The sequence below is a fragment of the Brassica oleracea genome, chromosome C1 (genome assembly GCF_000695525.1).
Source record: "Brassica oleracea var. oleracea cultivar TO1000 chromosome C1, BOL, whole genome shotgun sequence".
NCBI lineage: Eukaryota > Viridiplantae > Streptophyta > Magnoliopsida > Brassicales > Brassicaceae > Brassica > Brassica oleracea.
In genome coordinates this window covers 9,496,850-9,512,736 of record NC_027748.1, presented here as the reverse complement: position 1 = coordinate 9,512,736, position 15,887 = coordinate 9,496,850, and the positions used below count along the sequence as shown (strand labels likewise).

Here is a 15,887-nt window from a genome sequence, read left to right as displayed (position 1 = left end):
AAAAAATTCAAAATATAACATATAAGAAAAAAATCTATTTTTTTATTATATGGTTAATGTGATTGTTTAATTTTTTTAATAATATAAATTTAAACAAAAATGAAGAAGGATGCAAAAATTGTTATCAAATCTTTATTATTCATAATCATTGATTGTCATATATATGTAAATCATATAAGGTAATTCCGTAGCTTTTATTTAAGAAAAGAATACACACTTCCTATATTTTAGGTTAATATAATGTTCTCTAGTGTTATATAATTATGAAATAATGTGACACCATTAGATTAAACTATACTTTATATTAGATGCTCTAGAATTCTTTGAAATGAAATTTAGAAGGCATTTAGAGTGCCACCTAGGATTTGAGGTTTTTTCTAATTAATACAAAATTAAAGTTTTAATTTTTCAAATGCTTCTCAATTAATATATAGGGGATATATTCATCCGAATTTATAACACAAATCATACTCATGAAAGCGTGTTGTCAAAAAAAAAAAAAATCATATTGAAAGCGTGAAAAGGAAAGAAAACCCTTAAAATCTATAAATCTCACCTTCCTATGATTCTTTTACCATCTTTTCTTTCTCTCAAAAGTTAAAACCTATGGATCCATCTCTTTACGTTTCCAGCATTGATCATCATCATCATCCACAATTTGATGGGAAGGTTCCCCCGAATCCATATATACAACAACCATGTCTTCCAAGCGCCTCCACATACTTCCTTCAACCATCCTCCTTACTTCCAAGTAAAAACTCTCATCTTAAGCTACTTAACTTAGAAAAAGATCATGTATTCCCTATCTAAATATATGTATGGATGGGTAGATGATAAGCATGGCGATTGCTGCGTCAAACGAACGGGACGGTTTAAGCAAAGAGACAATTTCGAGGTAAATTGAGAAAAACTACACCGGGTTGCCTCCTGATCATGATGCTTTGCTGACACGCCATCTCAAGACCTTGAAGAGCAGTCGTATTGTTGATGTGAAGAAAACCTACAAGTTCGCTGCTTCTCCTGATGCATGTCTGGAAGTTCCTAGGTCTAGGATTCTTGCCACCACCAACGACCAACATACTCCAGATGACCAGATCTAGCAGGTGTTTCAGCTTCTCAGCCTCAAAAGCATGCAGGCCGCCGTGGTGGAGCTAGTAACCTGGATAATATGCGACCCCCCGGTCGTCCCACAAAGAACAAAGCTGCCACAATGGTTCCGGCTTTGGTACTGGCCGGCTCTAGCAGCACCGTTTGCCAACAACGAGTAGAACCATCTAAGATCGCTGGACTAAGAAAGGTATATATGTTTATTAAGATTTCACTCTCTTTATTTACAGTTAGTTGAAGTGTGAACTATGATCTCAATTCTGAGTTTGTCTTTGGTAAGAGATAACTAAAGTCGCAGTCTAAGATTAACATTGTGCATATCTATGTTCACTCAATTTTCAGATTTTTTTTAATTATATTGGTATCACACTTTTGGCATATCCTTCTTTTAGGTGAAAGAGGACACTGTTATTTCTTTGAGCAGCGATTCTTCTGCATCTGATGATGACGAAAGTGACGTTTCTTTCACTTTGAATCATAAGAAGAAAGGTAAAACATATAAAGTTTTCATCACAGGTGCATCATTTAGCACCACGCTTACAATATTATATATAAAACTAATTTGTCTGGAGATTTTTCAGGAAGCCTAGTAGAAGATGAGCAGGCAATGGTCACTAACACCAGTTGTTCTGTGAAAAGAAGGAAATGTAAACACATTTTTGCTTAATTTTCATTACTTATTATTAATTTGTTTGTGAGTTGCTTATATTAACATGTTTTTCTGTTTCTTGAGAATTTTACAGTAGTTCCCAAGATAAAAAATCCAGAGAAATACCTGGAAAATCCAGAGAATATATATTTTGAGAGTGAACTAAAGAATAGACCATATGAGCTGGTAAGGAAAAACATTGTTGATCGTACATAAATGTACAACTACTTCAATTGTCTAATTTTTTTGTGTTTCCTCTGTGTATTTCCACTACAGTTGATTGATGCAAAAGTGGTGAAAACCCATTGCTTAAAGTTTAAGGAATGCATTCACTACATTGACAGTGTTGGAAAAGTACAATCAGAGACGATGAAAACAAAAGATCGTGTTTGTATCCGATATTGGAACCGCATATGCGACAGGAACAAGCTGAAGAAAGAAGACCGTGTTTTATGTGAACTCTTGCGTGAGGGCAATACGGTTTATGCAATCAACGTCCATGTAGTCCGTGCTAAAGATTTGTAGATGACATTATTCATGCTAATGGATATATTACAGGAGAACTTTTGAGTGTTTATTGGAAAATTCACTAAAACTATTTATTGGAAACTGAAGAAAGGACCAAACGACACATCTCATATTTGTTTCTGATTAAAATCATAGCGCCTGTAGATTGTAAAATCTTATTCATTAGAGACGTTGGAAGAAAAGGGTAAACATCTAACTACTAGTTTAGTAAACACACACATATAATATATAAGAATAATAAGACAGTTTCTGAGCGTGTCATCATCATCCAGTTGATATTTGACTTTGACACTTAACATTTTCTCAGGTCAATGAGTTCGAGAAGATTAGGTTAAGTTGGAGTAAGCGCAATAAAGCTAAACTCTTTTCCCTACATCCATCACAGAACCTCTGTTGTTAGATTCTTAATGTTTCTCTAATTAATGCGACTTTAATGGTAAGAATAATGAAAAAGGGTATCTGACCTTGTGGTGGATGACTCGTCTTCTATAACTTCTGATCTCTTCCTTTTCCTTTGTGACGTACAAATCTCCTGTTCTTCGACAAGTAACGACGTTGTCACCTGCAAATGAGTCTGAAGCACCATTCGAGTCAACTCAACTTCCATTTCCATCCTTCTCTTCTCAGCTTCCCACCTCGCTGCCTCGCGAGCCTTCATCATCTCCATCTCCGCCAGTTCCGTTCTCAGTAGAGAATCAGATAAGACCTTTATGATCGTTGACAGTCCCGTTGAGGCTGTTAAGTCAGAGCTTCGGTTAGACTCGGTCCCGGAGTCGGAGCTTAGAGGGCCATCATCGGAACCATCTTTGGTCATGTTATACTCTGACGATGATTCGACCGAGCTTAGTCTCCGGCGGAGGCTCACCGACTCATCCATGAAGTGTGGTGAGTGATCGTTTTGTAAAGTGGGGAGAGAGACAGTGGAACATGGGTCTTGTTGTTTGGTTTGATTCTTTCGACTTTTAAAAGTGATTTAGACTAAAGTGGTCCCACTTCCGATTCAAAGTTAACTTTTTTCGCTTTAGCTCACTTTGAACTTCAGTAACAGCATCTTAGACCATCTCGACCATCTCGGGTTTACTCTATTTTTATTCTGAAATAGAGTAATTCTATAATACAATTGGATATTGGTCTAATGATATTCTATTTTGGAATGAAAAATAGAATGATGGACAGAAAATTAAAAAAATATTCTATATATAAAATAAAAAATAGGTTTACAATATTATAAAGTATAAAATAAAGTATTATTGAAATATTTTTACTCTAAACTCTATTTTAGAATAGAAAATAGAGCGGAGTTGGAGATGCCATTTGATCGAAAATAATAGAAACAATTTATCATAAGCGAAATACAAATAATTGATCCCATGATTATATCTCACACGATAATAACATCATAACCATACAATTAGTAGGTGAACTCATTGTTAATCAATATTTCCACTAAAGACACGCGCACAAACGAACACGCGTCACCACTTAACAAGTCTCAAGCCAGCGAGTATGTTACACTCACTCTATTTTCGCGTAGTTAACGTTTAGCGTGTCAACCGGTTAATCTCTCTTCCTCTCCACTTCGTGTTTTTTCTTCTTCTAATTTTCTCGATTCAGCCGGAGAAAAAGCATAAGAGAGATGTCTTCAAAGGACAAGAAACCGTCGAGGCCGTCTGGTGGTCGGACCAGTGGTATCCGTACACTTTCCGATCTGAACCGAAGATCAGGACCGGACTCCGACAGTGACTCCGATGGACCTCAAGAGTACTACACCGGCGGAGAGAAAAGGTTAATTTTTCCAAAAATCTTTTTTTTTTTCTGAAATTTCAGATTCTTTGTATCTAAACTCATTATCTCAGTTCTATGATTGGTAAATCTGAAAGGTTGAAACTTGATTGGATCTTTGTTCTGTTTTTATGTTGTTGTTTTTTTTGCAGTGGTATGCTAGTTCAGGATCCTTCGAAAGAACCGAAACACGATGATGTTGATGAGATATTCAACCAAGCGAGGCAACTAGGAGCGGTGGAAGGACCTCTTGAGCGTCCTTCAAGTTCCAGAAGCTTTACTGGAACCGGGAGGTTGCTTTCAGGAGAAAGTGTGCCGACAGCTCTTCAGCAGCCCGAGCCTGTGATTCACAATATCGTTTTCTGGTCTAATGGATTCACTGTTGATGATGGACCTTTGAGGAAGTTGGATGATCCAGAGAACGCCTCTTTTCTCGACGTAAAATGAAAAACTTAACTCATTTGGTTAAAATATGGTTTCATGTTTGGCTAATAATGATCGTCCCATGTTGAAACCGCTGTTTGTTTATTATTGCAGAGCATACGAAAGTCTGAGTGTCCGAAAGAGCTTGAGCCTGCTGATAAAAGAGCTCCCGTACATGTTAATCTTATGAGAAGAGACGAGAAATGCCCCGTGAGTCTTCTCTCTTCTCTCCATTTATGAAATGATAGTAAAACCTAATCTAACATGTTATACATTCTTCTATTTTTGTAGGAACGTGAGAAACCTAAGGTTGCATTTCAAGGAGTGGGAAGGACTCTAGGCGGTGCTAGCTCATCAACCCCTCCAAACCTAAGCAATCCAACCGATGTAGCAGCGGTTCCATCGCCGTCACAGAGTCTTGTAGTAGATGAAACTCTTCCATCCACATCAATCCAGCTTAGACTCGCTGACGGGACACGCATGGTGGCTAAGTTCAACAACCATCACACTGTCAATGACATTCGGGCTTTCATTGACTTTTCTAGACCTGGGAATCCAATCAACTACAGCCTTCAGGTCATGGGGTTCCCACCAAAGCCACTTACTGATCCTTTTCAGACCATTGATCAAGCTGGTCTCGCAAACTCTGTAGTCATTCAGAAATTCTAGAAACTTTTTTGTTTCTTTTGTTCTTAAAGAGAGTATTATACACTCCAAGATTTCCAAAAGAATGTTGTGATTTGTAAGAAAAAATGCATAATCGGCTTATTATGGCAAGAAGGGGAAAAATCATATATGGTTCGTATGTTCTTTGTTTGAGTATGTGTGTTTTAGGGGTTCTTACATGTTACAAAAGTGGAAAGTTTGGTTACTAAGTGATTTTTAATTATGTTTTAAGTGTTTCAAGTTTTCACCTAAAAATGATCTGATTTTATGGAAGTCATTCTTATTACAATGATTTGATTTGTGATTTTAGCATGGTGCAAATAATATGTAGTAAAAGTAAAACCTTAGTTTATGAATTTGTACACAAAAAAATTATTATTTTTATATTCTAGTATATTATTTTATTAGTTAAAATATGGTTATGTGTATTGGTAATTATGGTTTTATTAAGTAAATATACAAAATTAACTAACTGTTTTCTTAATTTGTCTGTCCAAGTCTAAAATGATAATTAAAATGAAATGGATAGAGTAAAATTTATCGATTGCATAGCCACCTTATAATATTTTTCACAATCTGTAATAGCATAAATCTTCGTTAAAAAAAAATTTAGTTTTATTTTATTTTATTAACTCATAAACTAATTTTATTAACCAATTCGTTCTCCATGCAACATTTAATCATATTCAACTTGAAATTTCAACCACTTTGGCACTACAGAATATAACTTAGGAACATTAAACAAAAATGATAGTATCCTTTGCTATTTTGTCAGCTGTCTAATTTCTTTCTCTTAGATAATACTTCTCCTTGTAGTCCTGAATATGTGAAAAAGACCGGCGAATGACCTCTATTACTGGATATAGCATTGGCCAAACCTCTTCTGTTTCATTTATCATCCTGAGTAGGGTCATGGAATCAGGTTCAAACATGATTTTGTTGTAGCTGAACATTGCAATTGCTTCCACAGCCTATTTTAGCGCCTCTGCCTCTGTTCTAATACTGGATTCCAGTCCTGTCACAGCACATAACACATGACCTTTCTCATCTCTGCAGATCCACCTCACGCCACTGTTGATTCTATTTTTGTGCCAACCTCCATCAGTATTGCATTTCAACCAATTAAGGGGAGGAGGTCTCCATAAACATTCCTGGTTTGTGTTGATGGGATCATCTACCTTCTTTCTTTCCGCTCACTAAAGTTATCCTGATTTTGTGTTTATTAGAAGTTCAAAATCTAAACAATTATGACATGGCTACAAAAAGATGTTTGTATCTAATCAATTATCAATAATCGTTCTTTTTTCAAAATTTTCTTTTTTACTAATGATCGTTAAAAAATGTTTTCTTCTAAATAAATTATTCATTCTGCTGGTATCCCAACTGGCTGATTTTGGACATGCTAGATGCACTGATTAATTTGTAGTTTTGTTTCACCTAAAACAATTTTTAGGTTTCATCACATACCAAAACTGATGATTATTGGATAGTTATATTGAACAATTAGTAATTTTATTTGCCGAAAGATGATCACGCGTGGTACCATTCTTGATTTAAATACTAACATTGATCCTGTCGCTGACGGTATGATAACATAAAAAACATGAACGACCATGCAAACGAAAAATAAATTCATTTATCTAGTTCTACCTTTTTCTTGCAATAATATTTTCCATCAAAATCTCAGACGGGAGTAAACAATTTTAAAATCGAGCCTTTTCCCATTTCCGGCAAATGTCTCTTGCCGGAAAAAGTAAACATAATTCCAAAATTTGTTAAAAGATAAAAAAAAAAAAAAAAAAAAAAAAAAAAAAAAAAGAGGAAGTAAAAACCGAAAGAAAAGGGCAAAATGTCTGAAATTTATTTTGGAAAGCCATGTTTAAACCAGTTTATCAATAAGTTTTTTTCGGAATGTGTAAATTGGCTCAAGCTCCTTGTGGTTCTGTCCCCTTCAAGTGGTGGTAATATATTATTCTACGATATCCTTTTGATATTGTGGTAAGGTGTCTGTCTTCCATCATTTTGTTCCTGAGTTATATTTCTTTTCTTTTGCTTTCTAGTAGGTTGAGTGATCTCATTCTTGTATTAGTTGTGTAACATTTGTGATTTGGTTTATGGTGCTTAGGAGTTTCAAATAAACCTAAATCTTCAGATGGCTTATTTCAACTTGGTAATTTCATGAGTATAAACAAATGAGTTTAATGATAGAGATTATTAACTTATGAATTATATAAACCAGCTAACTTATTTAACGCGTGATTAAGATGATTTAAATTTAAGTTTATATATCAAACTTTGAATAATAAATAAATTGAATTATGAAAAAAAATTAAATTTACGAGTTAATTCATTTAACAAAATCTCTGTTATTTTGGATTTTATATGGGTTTTGGACTCTGGGATAGTATTTGATTGTCGGTTATATTCCATCATTGTATTTCACCTCCAGATCTCATTTTTAAGAAAAACCATAAAAGGGCAATATTTCTATTTTGTTTGGTCAAAAACAATAAAGGGCAATATAGTAAATTGACTACACATTTGTGAACAGTAAAACTCATTAAAATCACAAATGACTCATCTTCTCCACCAAGAGAGAATCTAGGGTTCCAGATTTACTCTTCCTCTTCCTCTCCTATCCTTCTCCCCCTCCTTCGATCTACACACATCCTCCTTATCTTCCTAAACCCCCAAATCTCTGTTACATTTCAAAGGTACAGAGACCGAACACAAACCTTAGCTTCATCCCCCCCGCTTTACCTGTCTACCTTCCATGGCGAAAACTCGACCTGGCGTCCCCTCCAAAATCAAAACCGGAAGGAAGGAGCTTGACTCTTATACCATCAAAGGCACCAACAAAGTCGTGAGAGGTAAGTCTCATATCATCTTATATCGTTACTCGTAGAATTATACATTCTTCTGCATGTTTTTTTTTGAGCGTTTGAGAGTATGTTTACAAAGGAAGAGATTGCTAGTTAGCTTAGATGTGGAGTCTGTATCGTTCCAATGTCTGCTTTGGTCTGTATCGCTCCAATGTCTGTTTTTTTTTGTAAGATTCACCATTGTTTCTTAGTCTAATTCGTTCCACTGCTTCGTAGCTACACTTTAGAAGGTGTTTTTGGTTTATGTAATGACTCAAAGTGTGATCTTTTGTTTCATTATGTCAATTGGTCTGCTTTTATGTAAATTTTCTTACCTTTTCGGTCTGTTCGGAAGAAGCTTTCTTTCAGTGGCAGTGGCTTAACTGTGAAATATAAACCATTTTCTTTTGTTTCATTTGTTACATTATATCGTTTTATTGCATCTGCATTGTAGCTCGTTACGTCTGTTGATGAAAAAATGTTTGCTTTTACATGTGAAAGATCTTGCATTTACTTACTTAGGTGAACAACAGTAATGTTATACTTAAATTTGCAACCCATACTCTGACGTTTTTGTTCATTTGAAGCTTCTTATGGTGTTTGTTGTACTATAGAATGTCAGTTAGATATGTCACGAGATCCCTATGATGAGCTGTGAAGTAATCTTTTGATGTTTGTTTTTTTCTGCAGCTGGAGAGTGTGTGTTGATGCGCCCATCTGATGCTGGCAAGCCACCATACGTGGCACGTGTTGAGAAGATCGAAGCTGATGCTAGGAACAACGTGAAGGTGCACTGTCGGTGGTATTACCGCCCCGAGGAGTCCCTTGGTGGTAGGAGGCAGTTCCATGGAGCTAAAGAGCTTTTCTTGTCCGACCATTTCGACGTTCAGAGCGGACACACCATCGAGGGGAAATGCATTGTTCACACCTTCAAGAACTACACTAGGCTTGAAAACGTTGGAGCGGAGGATTATTATTGTAGGTTCGAGTACAAGGCTGCTACTGGCGCCTTCACCCCTGACCGAGTTGCTGTGTAAGTAGTAGATAAGTTGCAATCAGTTCTTAAATACCCTGCAGTTTCAGTTGTTTTTATATTAATGCTGTGGATTGTGTTTGGTTCTGAAGGTACTGCAAGTGTGAAATGCCTTATAATCCAGACGATCTCATGGTGCAGTGTGAAGGCTGCAAAGACTGGTAAATGTTAATGTTTTTTTCTTTTTATAAACTTCCTTACTTGTGTTTTCAATACATAAGAAACTTAATGTCGCCCTTTTTCCCATGATTTATTGATGGTAGGAGTTGCAATTTGATGTTGTAGGTACCATCCTGGGTGTGTTGGCATGACCATTGAAGAAGCAAAGAAGCTTGATCACTTTGTGTGTGCTGAATGCAGTTCTGATGACGATGTCAAGAAGTCGCAGAACGGGTTTACTGCGTCTCCAGCTGATGATGTCAAGGTCCGTTTGTCTCTTTAGTCATCTCCTGTGTAGATTTTTTATTACTTAGATAACATTAGCCTCTACCGCTCTGTATGGTGCTCCTATGTCATGTCATTGACTCAATTTGAGATCTGAAAAAAGTTTCAAATCCAAAAATATGCATTTGGCTTGATGGTGCTTTGCTAAATTGGGAATGGTCAGAGAGATACAATCTGTGGTTCTTGGTATTGTCTGGATCTAATCTATGCTTAACGTTTCTGCAAAACAATCTGTTTGTTAAGGTTATCAAAGATCAATTATGTATTTGCTTCTACGTCCACCAACTTGAGCATACTATTAGATATTGGAGTTACCAGGGAGAATATGATTTCATAAAGCTTTTTTCCCCAATTGTTAGCTTCTGAAATGTTTGGCATTTATAGGAAACGGCTCATCTTTTTTTTCTTTTTGTTTTGTGTACGAAAGCTTGTGGCTGATATTAACAATGTCATTGTTGTCTTCAGGTGGAAACAAAGCGCAGAAAAAGATAATTCGCCAGGTTCTCATGAGTAAAAGCCGCGCAGGGGTTGTCAAGTTATATAACTTGTAAGCTCTTTGATGCATATTTAAGTAAGTTAGGATTTTCTTTGCCTGTGTCAGTCTTTGTTGTGATGATGCCTGTATGTTGCGTTCCAAAACTCAAGAGAAAATGTGAAAAAAAAAAAGGAGAGAGATGATGAAGACAAGTTATGGTGGCAGAGTCTGTTGTATAGACTTTCTCCGTGGGGTCTTTAAGTTAACTTTTAGGTCTACTGTTTATTGTGGGTAAATGTTGTTTTTGTGTCTGATGAGAACATGAAGAGAGAGCGCTTTCACTTCTTATCTGCCTTCTGTCTTCCATTTTCTTAATCATTTTTAGCTTATCTTGAAATAATAAACGAGAACACTGGAATGCTAAACTCAAAACTTTTAGAAGTCTCAGATTCATTGATTATTCAACAAAAAGAAGAAAAAGGATGATTGCAAAAGATGCAGAGACTCTTCTTATATACTTGTGAGTCTGAACCAGGATGCGTTCTTTACCTCTCTGTTACCAAGCAAAACTCTCTCCCTCTGGGAGTATAAGAGCTGCTTCGAGTGAACAGAAGACTGGAATGGAGCTTAGAGTAGTTGTATTACTCAGAAAGAGATATCCATGTGCTCATGTTCAGGTGTCCTGTAAGAAAATCCAGTGTCATCACTTGATCTTCTTTTGACTACACTTGCTCGTTGAACCAACCTCACTAGCTGTTGCACCACCTCTGACATTGGAGGCCTGAACTCTGGTTCAGGCTTAAAAAAAACGGAGAAGATGATTTGGTTACTTTCTGAAATAATTTTGAGCTTAATTCATTTTTCTTAGGGATGGTTAATGTACCTGAATACAGAGAGCAATGATGTCCGCAAAACGAGACAGTGACTTAGCTGGATACATTCCATTAAGAGAAGGATCAACCATTTTAGACAAAGCATCTATATCGTGAAGCTGCGGTGTTGCCCATCTCACTAGTGACTGCTCTGCTCTCGTTCTCGAGCTATCAAACACACATACAAAATGCAGATAATTAAGAAAAAATTGAAGTGAATGGTGGTGTTTGTTAGTTAACATTTAGATGAAAAAGAAACCTGTCAAGAGGCTTCCGACCAGTTAAGAGCTCAAGCATGACTACACCAAAAGTGTACACATCACTTTTCACAGTATAGATTCCCGACAATGCAAACTCTGGAGCACTGTATCCAAATGAACCCACCACTTGTGTTGAAACCTGTCTCTCAGTGTTTGGGTTCAAAGCAGCTAAACCACAGTCTGATAAGTGAGGATTAAGCTCTTCATCTAGCAATATATTCGCTGACTTGAAGTTCCTATGTACTATTGAAGGCAAGCAAACCTCGTGCAAGTACCTGTTTAATCCAAACTCAGGTTAGAGACTTAGACATAATAATCATAAACAAATGTAAACACGTCACATACTCTAAAGCCTTGGCAGTTCCAAGCGCCACTTTAACACGTGCGTTCCAAGTCAACGCCATGCTTCTATCATCATTCAAGTGAAGCATATCATCTAGATTCCCATTCCCAACGTACTCATACACCAGCAGACGCTGACCATGCTCGGTGCAGTATCCACCCAACGGAACGATGTTCGGATGCCTCAAACGCGACATGTTCGAAACCGCTTCCAAGAAGCAATCTTCCTCTTGCAACGAGAGCGCTGCGTTATCGATCTTCTTAACCGCCATCACCTTCCCGTTGGGGAACTCTGCTCTGTAGACACGGCCTAGAGAGCCTTCCCCGATGATGTTCTCTTGGCTAAAGCTGTTTGTCGCTACTTGGAGAGACGAAACGGTGTACTGCGAAGCGGTGATGGGAGATCTCATTCTAGTTAGAGACCCGTTTTTCATAACGTTATCGACGGTTACTTTGTCTGGAGGCGATGATGATGACTTCATGTCTGCTACGGTTTTGACTCTCTGCTCTTGCACTTCGGGTATGACACTAAGTGGAAGGCTTGTTCTGTGAGAAGCTCTTGTTGTGCTTTCTCCAACTTTCCTTTTCTTCTTTTTATGAAGGCACAAGTAAAGAACAAGTGCTATGATACCAGCAACGAACAGAGAACCGAAGACTATGCCGGTTACTACTCCACCGGATAAACCACCCTTGTCAGAAGATTCAGAAGACTTTTGTTTAGCGTCAGGGGTGTTTTTGGGTTTCTTGGAACCAGAAGAAGGTTTACTCTTTTTGTCAGGTCTTTCTGGTTGAGGAGATGCAGGTGCGTTATCAAAGGAGTTTCCATCATAGCTGTTTCAATTTTGGATACAATTCAAAGACATAAAGTGCATTAAAACTCCAAGTAAAGAAGTGAACAGATTGTTATTGAAAACTTACATTAAGGTCTTGATAGAGCTAAGCTCCTTAGGTATGGACCCATTGAAATGGTTGTTTGCAACATTTCTGCCAAGAAAACATATAGTTAAATATTCAAGAAATATATAGGTGGTAACTATGTGTTTTGTATACGACTAGTGACTAAGCGGATTATTCGGATCATAGGCATTAATGAACTATTGATAACTATTGATATATTATATATATATTTAACGTTTGGATAAGATATTTTAGTTTTTGGGTTAATTATAAAATTATTTTGGTGAATTAGATAAGATATACAAAAAAAATTAGATAAATTTGCACTAACATTATTACTAATTTAACAGATTTAAACTGATTTAAATTGATTTAAACTGATATAAATTGATTTAAACAGATTCAAACTGATTTAAATCGATTTAACAAATTTGTGTCAGCTAGGCACAGCCTAAACCAAATTTTAGAACCATGGGTAAATGTGATGGGGATTACCACAGTGGTTGCTTTTTTCTATCTGGAAATGAAACTTACAGAGTTGTCAAAGGCAAACCGGAGAGTACATCGATAGTACCTGTCAACTGATTGTTCTGAACGTAACTGTCACAAATGAAGATATCATCATCATTTAGTAACTTCTTAATGGCACTTCTCAATGCAACAGAGAAAGTTTAAAAGCACTCACATAACGGAAAGTTGAGACAGTGTACTCAAGGAACTCGGAAGATCGCCACTGAAGTTATTATGAGAAAGGTCCCTGGATACATCAACAGTGGAAGATAAATGGAAGCTGGCAATGATATGAATGCGATATATGGAGAGGAAAGAGATATTACAGTGTAGAAAGTGACTTAAGACTGGCAAATATATCTCCTACGGACATGGAAAGTGAATTACCACTTACGTTCCTGGACAACAACATTTTCAAACTTTAATGCACAAGAAGGATAATGCTAAATCACATAATCTAAAATGTTAAACTAACATGTAAGAAAGAGATCCCATAGCAGATATGGAGTACGGAAGGTTGCCACTTAGGTTGTTTCTAGCCAAGTTTCTGCATTACATTTTATTTTCAACTGTTAGTTTCAAACTGAACACTGAGACTTAAAATTATAAAAAAAAACATTGTTAAGCTAAAGACAGCATTACAGGCTTGTGAGATTTGGTGGCAGTTGATAGGGAAGTGTGTCATGGATGCTGTTTCCGCTTACATCCCTGTAACAAAGTGGAAGGGACTAAAGTTATTGAATCAAAACCCTCAAAAAGAACAAAGATCAAACAAACAGAAACAAAAAAATTACAATTTTCTGAGTGACATTAGGTCTGAAAGCAAGTATCCAAGAGTGCCAGAGACTCCTAAATTTGATATATCTCTGTTACAAGTCACAACAACAAAACAAGAACATTAACAACACTCAACAATCAAATCAATCAATGTCAAGTGGAAAGAAACAAAAAATCAAGAGTCTGATTCCTTTACATAGAGACAACTGCTGAGCCCTCACAAGTAACCCCTTTCCATGACTCTCCACATGGACCACCTCCATTATTCCAATTGGTTAGCTGTGAAGGACTATTTAGTGAAGTATACAAAACTTGAAGGGCTTGAACTGCAATAGACCAATCAGAAGAGTACACCTCAGAGAGTGAGAAACCAATCAAGGATCTATCAGTAAAATCTTTCATAAAGCTTACAGCTTTCCTTTCTGAGCTAAAAAGTAAGTAAAAACATTCTTAAAAATCATTAAAACAAACATTAAGGCAAAACAGATTCTAAGAAAAAGGGTTTATCTTTTGAATCTAAAGTCTTAACACTTTAAGATAGAAACAAAGAAACCCGGAAAACCCCAAAAAAAAAAAGAAACCCAGAAAACCTCAGGTTTCACTCAAAAGAACCGCAAAAGAGAGACGATCACAATGATGTAAAAGCAAGAAAAGCTGAATACTTTACCATCAGATGGATCAGTAACACAACGAACAACATAGATCGAAGTGAAGAGTACAAGCAAAACCAGAAGCATAGCTCTATCTCCAGTAGCCATTACGTGTGTCGGTGATCACATGCGGAGGGTAACATTACAGAGAAAAATACTCCATGGAAGCTCCAAAAGGTGAAAACAAGAGTACAGAGATGATAAAGAGTGAGAGAAAAAGAAGAAAAATAGTTACAGTGGGTGTTGTGTTGGGGATAGTGGTTAGAAGCATCGCCATTAAAGAAAAGCATATAGAGAGAGAGAGAGAGTTATGAAGAGAGAGAGAGAGCTTTATGATTATTATTTTAATTAATACAGGTTTCTTTTCCTTGGAGTATTAAAAACCTCTGTTTCTTCGTAGATTCATGCAACATTAACTGATTTAAAGACTTCAATTAAACTCATAACTCATAAGGCAAGATTCTTAATTGTGCTGATTTAATGATTATATTATTAATAAAAGTAGTATTATTTTATTATTTTTGACAAACGTATGATTGAGATGAGATGAAATTCAATTGAAAAATCTGACTATTGACTGGTGTTAGTGTCGGTGGGAGTTTGGAATTTGCTATTCATTTTTCCCGTCCACATATATTTTAAAAAGTTTTATTAAGCATTTTTAAAATATTTAAACAATAGGAATTAGCATAGTATAGTTTTGGGGAAGTGAAAAGAATAGTTAAAGCAAACATTTGACTCGCGTTCTTTTTGGGCTATTTGGCTTTCGCTCTCAGCTTCGTTTTGCTTTTTCCAGAACTCATTTTTCTGTGATCCTCTACGGGTGTCCCTTCCTTTCTTATAGTACACTTTTATGTTTCTGTGCCACTACCACGTCAATGAGTTAATTCCACCCATTTCCTCACCAATTATTTTGTACTTCCTCCGTTTTATACTATAAATAATTTAGTCTAAAAGCACAAAAGATCAAGAAAATTATTAGTATATTTTACAAAAAAATTATATAATAAATAGGTCAGATATAATTTAACCTAAAATGTGATTGGTTATTTAATAAATATAAAAGTTACCTAGAAATATGAAAATTATTTGCATTTTGAAACAATTTTTTTTTTTAAACTACTTACATCTCTGTCTCTCATTTATAAGTTTTGAGTACTTATTATTTATGTTTTCATTAGCAGTCTTATTCGCTTGCCAACCAATATACGACGATAAAAATAAATACAATTTTTACGACATTGTGCATGAGTTTCTTTTTATCTAACACGTGAAGGTATTTGCAAGTTTCTTCCTTTTTCTATAATTTTAAGAGAATTTTGAAGAAATTATAATGGCATCAAATAGGAAAACGACATATGTCTTTGGACAAAAGAAATGTGGGATTCTTGAAAACGACTAAAAATAGAATAAATAGTGCAAAAGTATTGCCCACTCATGAAGACACGAATATTGTGTTACCTTTTGGCCTGTTCTCATGTTGTATTATTTTTTGTACTTTTTATGAAAATATTATTTCTTCTCGATATATATTTTAATTCATCAATGAGTACATGTAGAGATCAAAGAAGCTGAAAGTAAAATTATGTGTGTATCCACTCTGGCTAGTAG

At 35.9% G+C, this 15,887-nt stretch overlaps 4 protein-coding genes across 8 annotated transcripts in view; 2 read left to right on the top strand and 2 right to left on the bottom strand.

Annotated features, from left to right (window-relative positions):
• Positions 1–3,214, bottom strand: part of LOC106327914 (uncharacterized protein At4g22160) — a 9,165-nt gene extending 5,951 nt beyond the window's left edge. For 2 of the 5 annotated variants that reach the window (XM_013766240.1, XM_013766228.1), the window contains exon 1: positions 2,749–3,214. In XM_013766240.1, the coding sequence (XP_013621694.1) occupies positions 2,749–3,161 (413 nt within the window). In that variant the 5' untranslated portion in view covers positions 3,162–3,214. The other 3 variants (XM_013766239.1, XM_013766241.1, XM_013766237.1) reach the window with 3 other exon arrangements.
• Positions 3,215–3,860: 646 nt separating this feature from the next.
• On the top strand, positions 3,861–5,311 carry LOC106324428 (plant UBX domain-containing protein 3). Its single transcript, XM_013762400.1, has 4 exons — positions 3,861–4,069; positions 4,219–4,504; positions 4,604–4,699; positions 4,781–5,311. The coding sequence occupies exons 1-4, from the start codon at positions 3,921–3,923 to the stop codon at positions 5,156–5,158; spliced, it is 909 nt and encodes a 302-aa protein (XP_013617854.1). The 5' UTR covers positions 3,861–3,920; the 3' UTR covers positions 5,159–5,311.
• A 2,500-nt stretch (positions 5,312–7,811) lies between these two features.
• LOC106308607 (protein polybromo-1) lies at positions 7,812–10,312 on the top strand (the record flags this gene model as incomplete). Its single annotated transcript, XM_013745754.1, is given in 5 exon segments — positions 7,812–8,025; positions 8,707–9,049; positions 9,142–9,210; positions 9,335–9,473; positions 9,959–10,312. Coding segments are annotated over 5 exon segments (675 nt in total). The 3' UTR covers positions 9,986–10,312.
• A 74-nt stretch (positions 10,313–10,386) lies between these two features.
• Positions 10,387–14,659, bottom strand: LOC106308600 (protein STRUBBELIG-RECEPTOR FAMILY 8). The gene is made up of 13 exons (XM_013745747.1): positions 14,294–14,659; positions 13,823–13,952; positions 13,644–13,715; positions 13,492–13,557; positions 13,325–13,396; positions 13,176–13,247; positions 13,025–13,096; positions 12,874–12,939; positions 12,361–12,426; positions 11,446–12,273; positions 11,100–11,375; positions 10,852–11,008; positions 10,387–10,766 (listed from the first exon to the last, which is right to left on the bottom strand). The coding sequence occupies exons 1-13, from the start codon at positions 14,382–14,384 to the stop codon at positions 10,614–10,616; spliced, it is 2,121 nt and encodes a 706-aa protein (XP_013601201.1). The 5' UTR covers positions 14,385–14,659; the 3' UTR covers positions 10,387–10,613.
• Positions 14,660–15,887: the final 1,228 nt, after the last annotated feature.